Source organism: Gastrolobium bilobum, unplaced genomic scaffold (assembly GCF_033153095.1).
Source record: "Gastrolobium bilobum isolate Gb01-03AN ecotype WA unplaced genomic scaffold, APGP_CSIRO_Gbil_v1 utg41735, whole genome shotgun sequence".
NCBI classification, from domain to species: domain Eukaryota; kingdom Viridiplantae; phylum Streptophyta; class Magnoliopsida; order Fabales; family Fabaceae; genus Gastrolobium; species Gastrolobium bilobum.
The window spans coordinates 77,720-93,384 of NW_026895730.1; the positions used below are offsets into that span (position 1 = coordinate 77,720).

Consider the following 15,665-nt stretch of genomic DNA (forward strand, 5'->3'; position numbering starts at 1 on the left):
GATGAAATATACATTTAAACAAATTCTTGATGATCTTAAACAAAGAAAGTTGGAAATTCGAATGTAATAAGAACATATATTCTTGAACAATCAACGACTATGGTACCTTGAACAACTTCTGCGTTTTTACATATTTTTCTATACAAATAAACTATGATAAAATCAAGGTTGAATTACTTCTTTTTGTCTGCGGAGTGTTGTATTTTCAGTAATTCAAACAAGCTTCCATCATAAACACCTCGGATTGTTTCTTTCTGCAGCAAGCCACTCTTGTCTTTGGCAAGTTTGAAAAGGAGTTTCCATTCAGCCATGCTACCAATCCTGTGCATCAAATGGTTGCAACACTTTAATGGTTATAAATTTTCCACAGGGAAAAGAATATTAATTAATAGTGGTAAAGAATGTGATTCCATATAATAGATATCACAAACCTACCTTCCTTTTATATCTTTAGGCTCTCTGTTTGCCTTTAACATCTCCTTCAGCTCATCATATGTTAAAGCATTTGGATGTGTATGTGCATGTTTGGTGAAAATTTCTTCAAATTTTGAAGGAACAAACCTAGAACAAGTATGCTAGTAAAGTAACGGTAATGGTAATGAAAAGCAAATAATAGTTTTAAAGTACTTAAATGAAATACATAAATATATAGTTATATGGAATGTGTAAACAACTACCTTCCTTCGGTATCATAGACTCCGGTGTCACTGCCATGTTTCGCGAGTTGGATATTCTTAACTTCAATTGGAAAAAGTAGAGATGGAAACTTTCCCTACACCACAATAATAGGATAATTAGCGGTAACAGGGAAAACATACATTTTTTTTTTTTATAGAAGTTCATGTTAATTGCATTTTATAAAAGATAAAATTTCACCACTCATTTCGTAAAGAAAATTTATCGTAATTATGATCTCATATATGAATATCATTAGAGGTTTTTGGTGAAATTAAAAGCAATATATAAGTCGGTATATGAGTCAATGGCCAGATCTTATTCATTTTGTGTACGGTGTATATTAAACTTATAAGCAATTATATTTAGTATTCAATAATTTAACAAAAACATAAAGCTAAACTTATAATACTTATCAATTTTGCAAAGAAACATAAGATATCTCAAATATTTATATTAAACTCAATAAAATTGTAATCGTAATCTAATAAATCTACTAGTTGAAACTCGAAATACAAGCCACGTAACCCTTGAACTCTATTTAAAATGTCGGGCGCTTCATAGGTGTACAATTTTTGTGCTTCTCGTTTTTAGTTATTTGTTTAAGTCAACAATTTAATTTCCATAATTTCCTTCGGTGGATAAGATTTTTCAATATGGACAAAAGAAAGATATTTTAGTGGTCGGCAATAATTTATAATTTATGCAACATCATTTTCACTTCAATCACCCTAAAATGTGTCACGTAACCATCGAATGTAATTTTCTATAGGTAAACCAACCTTTAAGAAAGTCATGTAAATGCTAATAAAATCGAGAGATTATCTTGCTTGACGGAGAAGCTAGTAATATATTGTTTTGATATTTTTTTTCTATCTTAAAGTAAAATTGTAACTTGGTCTTATGAATAATTTTTTTGGAAATATTTCAATCGGTTCATCGCTTCGCAACTAATTCGATTCGGGGCGAGTCCAGGATTAAGGCTTTAAACCCCTCCCAAATGTGGTACTGGGAGTATTCGAACACATGCTCTCTACCCACCTGCTCAGCTCCCATGCGCCAACTGAGCTACCACATCTTATGAATAACTTAAATTATATAAAATTTTACTGAATAATTACAAAAGACAAAAGTAAGAAAATAAAAGTTTTAAAGGAATAAAAGGAGAAAGAGAGGTACAGGGCGAGTGCTCTGACTGAGACCCAAATTGATGAAAAGAGCAACACCAGTGGACAACAAGACCCCACTTCCGATTTCACGCAGCCCTGTAATTTATCAAAAGTTACCAATATATGTGATAAACTAAAAAACTGTTAACAATAGAGAACAGCTTTTTTTTTTCTGCATACATGTATATATATGAAGGAAAATTTATAACATTAAAAAGGAAAGGAAAAACATAGAAAAACCTTTATAAGTCTCCCATGGGTAAATAACACCATCTTTATTCAAATCAAAGAATGCAGCATGCTTCTGTAGAACGTTTTCATGAAGTGGAATGGGTTTCTCCCCAATATCACCAACTACTACTGCATGTTCATTGATTTTAAGAACATCAAAGTGGAAATGGAAGAGATAATGGCTACAAAGGATAAAAAAAAGGAAACAAAAATAAAAGGAATGAAAATAAGACATAATTATGGCATACCCTCTAGTTTTTTGCTTTCTGAGGGTGGAGAAGAAGCCATGTGGATAGAATGCTGAATCCAAAAGGAAGCAAATTCAGAAGTAGAAGAGCTTTTACGAATTAAGCTATAAGAAGATAGATGGATTTGGGGTTATACATATTTATAGACATATATAATATATAATATGAAAAAATGTTTCTTGTGTGATATAAGATACAATTATTTATTGCAAATCCAAGATGATATTATCTCGGAGTTTAGAAAAAAAAAATAAGGATATTTTAAAAATTTGTTTTACTCCTATATCATGAATTTTATTTTATTGAAATATCTTAATTTTTTTCCAAAATTTAAAATAATATTGTTTGAGATTATTGAAAATAATTTTATATCCGTAATGGGAAATGTTAATATATATATATATATGGGATAAATTTTCTACTTATTTTGTTTTCATATTTATCTTATTTATCACTCTACCGTTAAATCAAATTTAAGATTCTAATCTTATGATAATAAAGAGTGATAGATAAAATACACATAAAAAAATATGTAGGCATAAAATTGATAAAATATAGGTATGGGAAAGCATACCGTGAAGGATAGATACCACCGATCGACCTGTTATTTAGAGGCGTGTTCATCCAATCTTTTTTATTTTGCTGTTTCTTCTACTCAAGCTAACAGCTGTATATATCACCGTTAGATCAGCTATATATTTTAATCTTATATTGTGGAAATGGTATTTATTTTGTTTTTATGTTTTTAGTAGAGTTGTCCACTTCGTCTTAATTTGATGCTGCAAAAGTGACAACTAACAAATATAATGAATTTAAATTTAAGACGAAACAAAAGTTTGGTATTTAAAAAACTTTCCTTTAGTGAAGGCTTAAGCTATAATATATGGGTTCGCTTTTCTCACGGTTAGTTACTGCAGATAGGTTATCTGCAGTAAGCCCAATACGATATTGTTTTGGACAAAAATTATGATGTTTTTATAATTTTAATTTATTTTAAGATTATTATAGTCTTTATAATTATAATTTTATAATCTTTCAATCCCAAAACGACGTCGTTTTTGAAGTAAATACAGATAATTTATCTGCATTAATTAGAGAAATATTTTTCAGATAATATATATCATATCTTATACGGATAACTAAAAAATTATGAATAATTTTTTATTAATAATAATATATTAATTATTTTTATTAATAATTATTACTTAAAAAAATAAAGTCAATTTACAAAAAAAGCAAATTTTAGATCATGAAATTTATTACCTATAAATAATTTTATGTATGTAAAACTACCTATAAGCTATTCATTCACTTTGTTGGTTTTCATTGATAGGATAAGATAATTTTTTTCATCCTACTGGAATTAGAAAATAATTTCATTTAATTGGCACATATCAACATATCACAGCATAGCAACTTAACGTACGTGATAGCACTCACCGAGAATGTTAGAAAGAACCCAAAAAAAAAAAAGGGGACATGGGTTGACATTACTGTTATTGTCAACAGTAAGCCTTATAAAAGGAAATTTCATAATGGTATTGTACCGTTCGTTCGATACAACAAGCCCACTATGTACCTTTGGGGGTAATGTCGCTATATGGATGATACCTTTAGCGGAGGTAAAGACCAGGCTAGGAGGTAATATTTCAAGAGGTAGCAAGATGATATTAATGACAGACAGATAGTAAGTGTATAACTGAGAAGTAAATGGGCATAATAACAGTACATAAAAGATGGATCTTTCCCTTGTGCCCAAGGGTGGTATTTATAGGAGTCCAGGAGTTTAATCCGTTAGGGCTTACGTATTGGAGGTCAACGCTCCTGGGGATTCGTTGTGAGGAGCTGACAAGCCTGGCGCTGCCGCGACGCAGGGTCTGCTCTTGGGCGGTGTCAGCATGCGGCAGCAGGGCGGTTTCCACTTATGGTCTCTGGGCGATCCACAGAGCATATGGGGGTTCCAAGGTAAGACATTTTGGTGTCTTACCTTGGGAGGCGAGCTGCCTTGGGGCATGCATCTAGGGCCAACTGGTAGGGCTGACGTGTATATAACTTGGGGTACTGGGCTCGGGCTGTTTGGGGCTCTGAAACTGGGCCATCTGCGTTACAAGGCCCTTGGGCTTCAGGTGTGGTTAAGCCATCCGGAACAGGAGCCCCCCAGCTTGGTAGCAAGCATTGCTTTGTGCCAAGATAGGTTGTCATGAACGCCTGACCAAGGCGAGGCTGTTTATAGGGCTAACCTTGAGGCATCAGCTGAACTAGGTCATGGCCAGTTAATAGGTTGTCTGACCGGTTTGATGTCACGATTGTTCTCTGGGCGTCATATAATTATCAGCATGAGCTCACGGTTAATGAGGCGTTCTTACTCGTGGGAGTGCCGTGGGATGCCTGGTTCGTGTCACTTGGTATGGGTTGTACACTCAAAAGTAACGGTTAACTTTTACGGTTTTCAAAGGGTTGTAATGATGGCAGTTAGTGACGGTTAACTTTTTTGCGGTTTTCGAAGGGTTGTAATGATGGCAGTTTCGCCATTGCAATAACTGCACGAAACCCTTCGTTGCGCAGTACGGCGCATTAATTGCGACGTGAGCCTCGTCTTGTCTCCCCGAAATTACCTTAGGGTCCTCCTTTAGGGCCACTTGTCGCTTGACGGTTGTCACGATCTGGCGATCACCCTTGATTGACCCTCCACGTGTACGTTGATGAATAGTCTTTCTTCTCTTATAAGAACGTTATCCTTGTTCTTACTCACTTCTTTCAAAATTTAAAAAACTTTCTCTGCCACCTTCGTCACCCTCTGGTGTTGTTCATACTCAACTTCCTCCTTTTTCGCTTGTGTTAATCTTCGCAACTTCCATTGGGCTTAAAGGTTTTACTTCTTGCTGCACCTTCTCTGGTTCTGTTGTTCCTGTGTAAGGACTTCTGGTGGTTAGGACTCCTTTTTTTCTTCCTTCTTTCAGAAACTCTTTAGTTACAGGTACGCTGTTCTTCGCTCCTTTCTCTTAAGGGTGGTATCTTATTTCTTGCTTCTGCTTCCTTTCCTCAGTTATGGTTAAGTTTAGTGAGATGTCGGCTGAGGAGTTACTTGGGTTAGGAGGAACTATTAAAGAGGAGGAGTTTGATGAGGCGTTTGACTCACTTGACAGCATTGAAGTAGGGCCTGCTATGCGTAGGTATCTTGCCAACCGTCCTCTTTGGAGGTACAGGTATTGAGGCCATTACAACTAGATAATATTAAGGTTATCCTACATAGACAATACTTATGCTGTCATTAAATGAAATAAACTGGAAGATTACGAGAAATTTCTGTTGACAAGGTTATTGGGAGATTACTAAAGTTGCTGTAAAAAGCTCTAAAAACAAAACCACAAGTGATGATATAGTTGGTAAGCAGAGTGTTTACCAAAAAAATTATCCTCATTTAAATAGGTGAAAACACTTTTAAAGAATTAATTCAACCCAAAATTTTAAGTCATCGAATGTGGACCTTTTTAATTGTTTATATTATTTTCTAACAATACCTATGAAAAAAAAAACTAAAAACATTATATTCCCCTATGGGGCGGTTATGAAAATTGCATGGTAATGTTTATGTTCCGAGTGAAGTCTCAAAGAAACTTAAGTGAAAAAGTAACAGACATAACTAAGGTAAGTACATGACTTCATATAAGAAACAACTAAATTTTGCATATACTTTACTCTACGTCTGAATATATATATATATATATATATATATATATATATATATATATATATATATATATATATATATATAGGGAAGAGATCTTTTGACTCAAGAGTAAGATTTACAAGTCTTACTCTCCATTTCAACCATTAATTTCCGTCCATCTAAGGGTTATTATTTATTTGAAATTAATAATTAATTAATTATTATAGATAACTGTTAGATGAACGGAAATCAATGGTTGAGATGAAGAGTAAGACTTGTAAATCTTACTCTGGAGTCAAAAGATCTCTCCCGATATATATATATATATATATATATATATATATATATATATATATATATTTGGGTTTAGTGAGTGTACAGTGACTGGATGTAAAATTCGGTCCAGTGCACTAAATTTTTCCGCGAGAACACAATTATAGTAAAATTTATAACTATGTTCTCTCGGAAGAACACCTGAAGAATACCATTATAATATTTATATCACTAAGTTCTTGCATGAGAACTTAGTGCACTGGACTTTCCAGTGACTGAATTTTTAATTTTTCATATATATATATATGGGGAAAATGAATACTATGTAACATGATATAAAAAATTTTACCTACTGACCCATTGGTTTCTGCACCAGCATTTTTTGTTTTTATTACATGTATGGGACTCACATTCATTTTTGTTTGAGTAGGAAAAATTGTTTAGATTATGTTACATGATGATAGCTTTACCCTATATATATATGGTATGACATTCTTATAGCAGTATAAGAGTTAGATCTTACACTCAATCTTGATCATTGATCAACTTCTATCTAATGACTCACATTACTAAAAAATTTGAACCCTAAGATATAAGTAGGATCAATGGACAAGATTGAGAGTGTAACTTATACTGGTGTAAAATGATCCTGACCATATATATTATACTTTATATTTATTTTCACCTTTGTATGGTTATGATTTTCCATATTTAATTCTTTCACTTTAAATATGGGGAATCATGACCATACAAAGATGGAAATAAATATAACCGTTGGATCAACATAATCGATCTAACGGTGAGATTGATTGGTAGTCACTTGGTAGTAACACAACTTGGTTGTCACAATATCATTCTCCTATATATATATATATATATATATATATATATATATAGGGAAAAATGTGTGTCGTCTTAAAGGATGTAAATTGTGTTATTTTAAGAGAGAGAAAGAGATAGATAAAGGAGGAGAGAGAGTTGACAAAAAAATCAATGTTATTAAAACCGGCCCGGTCAAGGTACCAAGTCACTGGGTCATTGGTTCAACCAGTGGGTCACTGGTTGAATTGCATGACCCGGTGATTATATATAAATCTGTAATTTATATTAAAAAAATTATAAATATATTCAAATAGCTGAAAAAAATAATATATAATATAAATATAAATATAAATTTTTTTCATATAAAAAATAATGAATTATACATTATTGTCCAATAAAGGAACAAACAAACACATAATGTATATTATATTGGTGTTTCAGGTTCGGTAAACGACATCTCTAGCTATCAAATCAAAATTTCCTACATAGTACATAACTGGGATAATATTAGTATTGCAGGTACATAACTTATATAAGTCAATAAGTAACAGATCACTCAAATATGTCAATTATGATTTTTTTTGGAAAACTTTTTTTTTAAATATTTTTTTTAAAAACCCAGGCCGGGTCATCGGTTTTTCACCAAAACCGGCTGGGGCGCACCGGGTCTGATACTTGCCTGATCCAAATTGCTAACCGGATCGGTCAGATGACTAGTTCACCAGATTTTGGGTCACCCGGCAAGTCCAGTCCGGTTTTCTCAACATTGAAAAAAATAAAGGTGTAGATCTTAGTTTTTTATAAAAGTGAAATAATATAAATTATATCATTTAAAAAAATAAATACTTTTTCCTATAAAATATGTAGGAAAGCATACCGTGTTAGTGTAGGAAACGTTGGACGCTGGCCCCGTTAATTGGCGACGTTTCATCGAAGCTTGACAGTTTTTGATGTTTCTTCCACACAACCTAAACAGCTGGAGCAGAATGAGTTAGCTTTAAACAATGTATTAGCATGCATGCAACTCCACAAATGACAGATTTTTGCTTTTAATTTTGACATAAAATATAGAAAAAAATGTATATTATTTTAAAGGATATAATATTGTGTCATTATAAGTGAGAGAAAGAGATAAATCACGGAAGAGAGAGTGGACAAAAAAAAATAAAGATGAAATAACACAAATTATATCATTTAAAAAGACAAATATTCTTCCCACAGTATATGGGCTTGCATATTACACAAAGGTTCATGTCGTCAGCAGTTGCTTCACGTCTCGGTTAATGGATTGTCTGTGGCAAAAATTCTTGGCTTATATAAGGTGCACCACTTGAAGTCAAGTCATGCATCAAATTAGGTTTCCATGTTTACTATTTTATTGAATGGATTATCTTTCTTCTTCTTTTTTCTGGTTTATTAAAGAGTATTTCTTACTACTTATAATTATGTAGCGCCGATACTGACACGTGACACGATACTTCAATACATTAATTTTAAAAAATGTTAGATTTTGACACGTTAGGACACGTTTTGATATTGAATAATATTTTTAATTTATATTGCATATATTATATTTAATATTTAATAATTTAATAAAAAATAAAGCTAAACTTATAATACTCATTAATTTTGCAAAGAAACATAATATATCATAAATATTTATATTAAATTCAATAAAATGGTAATAATAATCTAACGAATCTAATACTTAAAATTAAAAACGTAATGCAACGCAAGCTTTGAACCTTTTTTAAATTTTTGCAATGCGCGTTGAAATGTTAGAAAGTGTCAAAATGTCAAAAAATATCGAACAGAACACTTGAAATGTCGGTGCTTCGTAAACCTATAACGTAACTAAAAAAAGTCATGCACCCACTCTCAAACCCTCACCATGTTCATTGGCTTTACACCACTTACTCGATATCTAAGAGCTTTTAGAATTACTCCCAGGTCACTATTTCCGAGTACACTAGTTCATAACTGTTTCACAAGACAACATAGATAATATTTAGTTTTTGATTTCAACGTAGTCCATTCGCAAGCACATGATCAATATATAACTAAAATGGTGTAAAAAAAATAGCAACAATTGTCTTATCATCATTTTACTATGGGTAACGAAGTTCTCATGTTGTATAAGAGGATGGTAAATTCCTACTCACCCATCAATCCACATGTTTTTACTTTTTTGGTTTATTTTTTTCTCTCTCATAATGGGTCTCACTTTGATTGAGTGTGCATAAATTTTTTTTTTATTCCTATCACATAAGAAATATAAAACCCTTTTAGTATAGTTGTACAATGGAAGAGGAAACATGAGAAAATTAGGAAAAGAAAAGTAGATAACGTGGCCAAATTCCACAGGCTCATTCCCTCCATTGAATCTTATAAATAACAATCCAGTTTTAGACCGACACTTGCCTTACACGTGTCTGTGGTTGGACACGTGCCAATACTGCAAAATTCATTTATTACTATAAATAAAGGGTTCGGTGTTTATTATTTTTAATGACATAAATTATGTCATTTTAGAAGAGAGATAGACACAAAAAATGATAGGAGAGAAAAAATAGATTTTTTTTAATTTAAAATTTAAATCAAAAAATTTATTTTGTGTCTATTTTTTTTTAAAATAAAAAACACTTTTCCCAATAACAAATTTGGTCAACATAAAACTTGGAAAGGTCTCGCATGCAACCTCAGGGCTTCATTCTGAATGAGGGAATATACTATTATCTACTGTTTCTACTTTGTAGTTTCAACTATGTTCTAATTATGATTTAGTCTTTAATTAGTGCCAAAATTTCCCTTTACTGGTTTTTTTATTTAGGTGCATTACTTTTATGCGGCTCACGAATAGTGAAGTCAATACTCAAATACATTTCCAATGATATTGTCTCATCTATAATTTAGAACTACTACATAAAATAATTTGAAAATAAATTAAAATATTAAAGATGAATATACTTACTATTATTTTAGGCTTATTACTCTTACATACTTAATTATTTATTTTTGCCTAAGAAGCACCAATACTTCAAAAACCTGACATGTCATGTCCGACACTCTCCTACACTCCAACACGAGTTGTAGAGACTCAAAAAAAAGTTCAAAGATTGCATTGTGTTGCATTTTTACTTTCAACTATTAGATTCGTTGGATTACGATTACCATTTTATTGAGTTTAATATAAAAATTTGAGATATCTTATTTTTCTTTGCAAAATTAATGAATATTATAAGTTTAACTTTATTTTTTTTTAAATTATTGAGTATTAAATATAATATACATTACACAAATTAAAAATAATTTAATATCAAAACTTGTCCTAATATGTCAAAATCTAACAATTTTTAGAATTAACATATCAAAGTGTCATATCGTGTCATATCATGTCTCGTATTCCGTATCTCATGTCGGTATCGGTGCTACACTATTGAATCAATTGAAAATGCCTAAAAAAAAAAAAAAAAAAAAATTAACTGCCGTTGATTTTAAATTGATCAAAAGAATAACCAATCAAACAGTAATAATAAAGCTAAAATGGTAATAAGTATAAGGATTAATACATTTCAGTAGTTAAAGGATTAAAATTTCCAAAAACTGAATGACTATGCAGTCTGTGCAATACACTGGTCTTGAACTTGCTCAAAATTGTAATGGTTTGTGTGTAAACTTTTTCAAAGCCTCACTACCATGGCATCCTCAGCCCTCTTCATTCGTGCTTCAAGATACTTTGGGTTTCATCAGACACCATTCTCTGCTAAACCAACCAGCTGGGGTTTCTTGTTATGGCAGTAATGGAAGGAACAAAAAACATGTGCACATGATCAATCGCTCATCATATCATCTATTTCTTCAATATCACTAACACCATTAAATGCTTCATCAGATTGTTCTTCATATGTGCCATCTTGGTCGGTTTCCAAAGCCTCGGATTCTTCTCCACTGTCATCCTTATCCTCATAGATTTCAAAAGAAACTGGTAATGTTTCACTTTCGTCTCCCTCTTCATCAACAACCTGTTCAGAAGAAACCATGAATAATTGATCCCAAACTCTGCTAATACATCTAAACGGGGGGGAAAATCCTTACCCTTGTGTAAAGAATGTCTAAGCAGCTTGACAGAACAACGGCAGATTTAAAAGTGGAGACTCTAGATTCAATGAGCTACACAAAACAAAACAAGAAAATCAATTAAGAAAAGCACTATGGTAATGGGTGCAATAAGCTTAAAGTGTGTGTTAGAATTCATGATTTACTCAACGAGACAAAGCCTAGCTAGGATGCACTCGTACTCATCAAAATACTGATAGTATATAGAATTATTGTGTGATATTCTCATCGATTACCAACAATACAGCTTTTATCTAGTGTTGACACTCCAACTGATTCATTAAAATGGCATGGGAGATGCCTTGCCATATTGTACCATATCCAAGCATAAGTTCGATTCTGTTATAGCTAAATTGAGATGCTAAAATGCCTTTCTAAAGCACATCCAACAGATATGAAATACATATTATGGTACATTAGAAGGCACAGGTTGAGCAACTGAAATACAGAGAGCTTGTCAAACTACATCATAAATCAAGATGATAGAACAGATCTCACCTGGTATAAAGAGTTCAAAGCGTGTAATGAAGATTCCTGGGACATTATCCCACTTGCATGCTGTAGAAGTAGACACTTGAGCCATGGAAGAGCACATGTCAAAATTGCACCCCTAAAATAGAAAGAGAGAATACCGTATATATAGAGTCCATCAGGAATTGATGCAGAATCTGACAACTAAAAAGTTATTTTAATGTTAACAAAAAATTCGATGCAGGACAAAGACGGTCAATGTCAATTATAATTAAATGTTGGGCTGTTCAAGAATCGGTAGATGGGAATCGTTGATGCTACTTTAACAGCCTTATTTATTTTTTCTTTTTTGTCTCTCACTCTCTCTGTATTCAATTTATCTTAGATAACTAGGATTTATTTAAAATTAGGGGCTATATCCTATATAAAGGGGTTTTTTAAGGCAGTAAGGAGTGACCAGTTTTTTCTTCTAATTTTCTGGTTGTTACCAGAAGACCATCTTTTGGCTGTATTCCAGATCTCTCTGCCTATTCTTTCACTCTCAATATCACTTGAGTGCTGCTGGTGCATTTTAATCTTTTATCTGACATGGTGTCTCCCTCCACCCTCCACCCCCCACCCCAAAAAGAATAAAAAATAAAAAATAAAAAAACACACACACAGAGAGGAGAAGAGGAAAAGTTAACAATATATATCTAACAGGATGAACGTGTTAAATTAAAAACAAAAAAAAGAAACACACACAATTTTTGGGAGTAAGTGTATTATACCATACAGTAAATATTCTGAGAATAGTCTCAAACAATCCTCTCCAAATAACTTAGAATTTAAAATCAAGAAATGGCCAATCATGCATTAACAGAACTGAATCCATTTAAGACTTAATTACTTAAAACAAATAATTTATAAGTTCTATGAGAACACTACTAGGCCTATTAAATATTAGTGCTTCAATTATCATTTCAATGCGTTACCTAGACTCAATAATGTATATGAGAGATTGTAGGAGTTTGAGGACGTTTGATGGGTTCAACTGTGCAATAGACTTTGAAATAACCTGCAAAAGGATTAAAGGAGCTACATCAGCCATCACGCACATCATACAAGAAACTGGGAAAGTAAGCAACTTCCCATTCTAACATACACATAGTTCAGTAGAAAAAGAACCATCTCATCTTGCGTATACAAGCAATCTAGTAGAAGGGCGCGATCATCAGCGTGTAATGCTTGCGCAAGCAAAACATGTACTGAGTCTGCACTTGGAGGCTTAGCTGAAGAATCTTGCGCTTTATGACTCCCGAATTTTTTCTCATCCAGCAAACTGAGACCAGCAAGTTTCTCTCCCATTGTTGGCTCACTCAAATCATCATGGAGAAGTGTTCCATCTGCAAACTCGCCTTGGTCTACAGCTAATATTCCAGTATACGAAAAAACATCAACCAATACTTCACAACCATTTTAATGTGCTTATTTTCTTTTAAAATCACGCAGATAACATTTGTAAGGCTAGTCCCGCATGCTTCCCATGCGAGACTATTAGGTGTATTTGGTACAAGGGTATTTGAGAGATTACTGGTAAATCTTCTTTGGTAATGGTATATTACCATGTTTGGTACAAGATACAAAACCCAGTTCTCGGATATCTAAGGTTTACCAGTAATTTGATTTACAAAGAAAAGTCACTATTCAGATTACTAAAAATAATATGGTAATTCAGAATTCCAAGTAAAGAGAAAGCACAACAATAATTTTTGAGACAAAAATACCCCAACACATCAAAACCTAGACTCAATCTATCAATTACAAAAGTAAAAATAGTCTGGGGTTATTTTTGTAAAATAACCTCATATTCCAAGTCATATTTTGTTCTAAACCAAACATGGAATCAGTAATCTTTACCCAATATTCCCGGTAATATTTTGACGAATCAAACACCTTTTTCGTAACATTCCGGGTAAACTTAATTTCTATTGTATTCCCATTAATCATGATTACCGGATATCAAAAAATTTCTCTTGTACCAAACACACCCTTATGAAATTCCACGCTACATTGGTAATATAACATTGGTAATATATTTGAATATTGCAGTTATATAATAAATTTGTTAAAATAGCGAATTAAAATCATCATTTAGCCAATACTTCTCAAAATAGTGATAGGACTCATCTACTCAATCAATAAATCTTCACATGATTTAACATTCAACGAATTTTCAAGTAGTAGCAAACCTAATTGATATGCACACAGAGAAAAAATAAAATGAAAATGGAAAGGCACAGCATCGGATAACTCTTACCAAAATCCAGCTTGTTTGTTGTGGTTTGCAGATGAGGATCAGATGTAGCTTGTCTCTTCTTAGCTTTTTTGGGTTCCATTGGTGCAGCTGCTTCAAGTTCCAATTCAGAAGGAGCATGAAACATTTCAAGAACTTGTAAGGAACAAACATTACTTTACTTATAAAAGACAAGAAAAAAAAAAAATTAACGTATTTTACTTCCAATGGAAAATCCATAACAAAGAAACTCCGTTGGAGTGGAAAACATGTATGAGATTTGGTAAATTTTGAGAATGTAAAAGGAATTAGAAATAATTGAATATAGTGGCCTAATATTATTACTCGTACAAAAGCAGAGTGAGGGAGTGAGTAAGAAGCAAGAACTACAAAAAAATAAAAATAAACAGAATCGCAGTCGCGAGATTAATGGAAAGAAATAAGGAAAGTTGATTGTTACATTGAAAGAGAAACAAAGGATGACAACGGAGACTGCTTCTCTGATCTCTTCTTTTTGCAGAGTAGACAAATTAGAGTGTGCGGAAGAATTGGGGTTTTAGGGTTTATGGGATTAACGATTCTCTGTAAACATTTTATTAGAGCTAAATTTATCAAATACACGTATAAAAATTTAGGATTTTTTTTTTTCATAAGACAAGAAGATTGATTTTTATATTGCGATTCAATTAGTCACGAGCCTCATATTTATTAACAAAAATAAAAAAAAAATTAAAAATTACACGCAACTCAGTTATGCTTTTACTAAAATGACAAAAACTTTAGGACTTAAAAAAATATAAAAAAAGCATGGGTAAAAATAATTTTCCTTTTTAGTAAAAAGGACTATTGAGTTCGGTGATTTAGGTGTATTGAAGTTTTTTTTTAGAGAAAAAAAAAAAATGAGCCTCATACATTTTTGTGTGTATAAGAGATAAAATTATCTCTTTTTTTGTATATCAAGGAAAATAAAGAGAAATTACATATCTGTGACCATTCTAGTCCAAGTTATACCCATGTGGTCTCTACCAAGTAATTATATACAACCAGCAAGAGGACAATCAAAAAAATGTGTATTCCACCCAAAGCTATGAGCTAAACTTGCAAGATAGTCAGCTACTCCATTACCCTTCCTATATACATGGACTAACTTCACTTTGCCACTCGTAGCCAAGAAACTGATCAATTCTCTGTGCCAGAAAAGCAAGAGGGTGATTAGATAGGCATCCTTCCTTCACAAGTTGAATAGCCACATTTGAATCACCTTCAAGAATCACTCTTCTAAACCCCTTATCCCAGGCAATTTGTAGGCCTAAAAGAATACCTCGTACTTCAGCTTTAACAACACTTCTCACACCCAAATTTCTTGTAAACCCCATTATCCAACAACCTGTCTCATCTCTAAGCACTCCACCACAACCACTCTGGCTATTCTGTATAGTCGATCCATCAATATTCACCTTTATCCAGCTAGGGGGAGGTGTACTCCATTGGACCTAAAAATGCCAGCACTCTTATACATCATATTCGCCTCCATAAAATTGGAAAAGTAGATACAAATCTCTTATAACAAGACAAACACTAATTAGATTAAGGGTTCAAATTTTTTTTTTTAGATAAACCATAGAAACTAAAAAATTAAAATTAAAAATATTAAATACATTTTATTGCATTTATTTTATTAAAAAAATAATTTTCAGTTTTATTTATGAAATTTT

The 15,665-nt window shown here is 32.4% G+C and overlaps 2 protein-coding genes across 4 annotated transcripts; both read right to left on the minus strand.

Annotated features, from left to right (window-relative positions):
* Positions 1-125: 125 nt before the first annotated feature.
* LOC133294885 (probable peroxygenase 4) lies at positions 126-2,413 on the minus strand. Of its 2 annotated transcripts, none has more exons than XM_061493644.1 (6): positions 2,324-2,413; positions 2,085-2,204; positions 1,855-1,940; positions 678-772; positions 436-561; positions 126-321 (listed from the first exon to the last, which is right to left on the minus strand). In XM_061493644.1, exons 1-6 carry the CDS (start codon positions 2,361-2,363, stop codon positions 174-176), a joined length of 615 nt encoding a protein of 204 aa, XP_061349628.1. In that variant the 5' UTR covers positions 2,364-2,413; the 3' UTR covers positions 126-173. The 2 variants fall into 2 exon arrangements, with proteins under 2 accessions (XP_061349628.1, XP_061349635.1); XM_061493651.1 differs by having other exon boundaries at positions 2,085-2,155; positions 2,323-2,363.
* An 8,236-nt stretch (positions 2,414-10,649) lies between these two features.
* LOC133294905 (uncharacterized) lies at positions 10,650-14,545 on the minus strand. 2 transcript variants are annotated; one of them, XM_061493673.1, is made up of 7 exons: positions 14,411-14,545; positions 13,975-14,061; positions 12,843-13,084; positions 12,650-12,732; positions 11,703-11,814; positions 11,184-11,258; positions 10,650-11,110 (listed from the first exon to the last, which is right to left on the minus strand). In XM_061493673.1, exons 2-7 carry the CDS (start codon positions 14,051-14,053, stop codon positions 10,919-10,921), a joined length of 783 nt encoding a protein of 260 aa, XP_061349657.1. In that variant the 5' UTR covers positions 14,054-14,061; positions 14,411-14,545; the 3' UTR covers positions 10,650-10,918. The 2 variants fall into 2 exon arrangements, with proteins under 2 accessions (XP_061349657.1, XP_061349666.1); XM_061493682.1 differs by having other exon boundaries at positions 13,975-14,064; positions 14,411-14,535.
* Between the last annotated feature and the right edge of the window lie 1,120 nt (positions 14,546-15,665).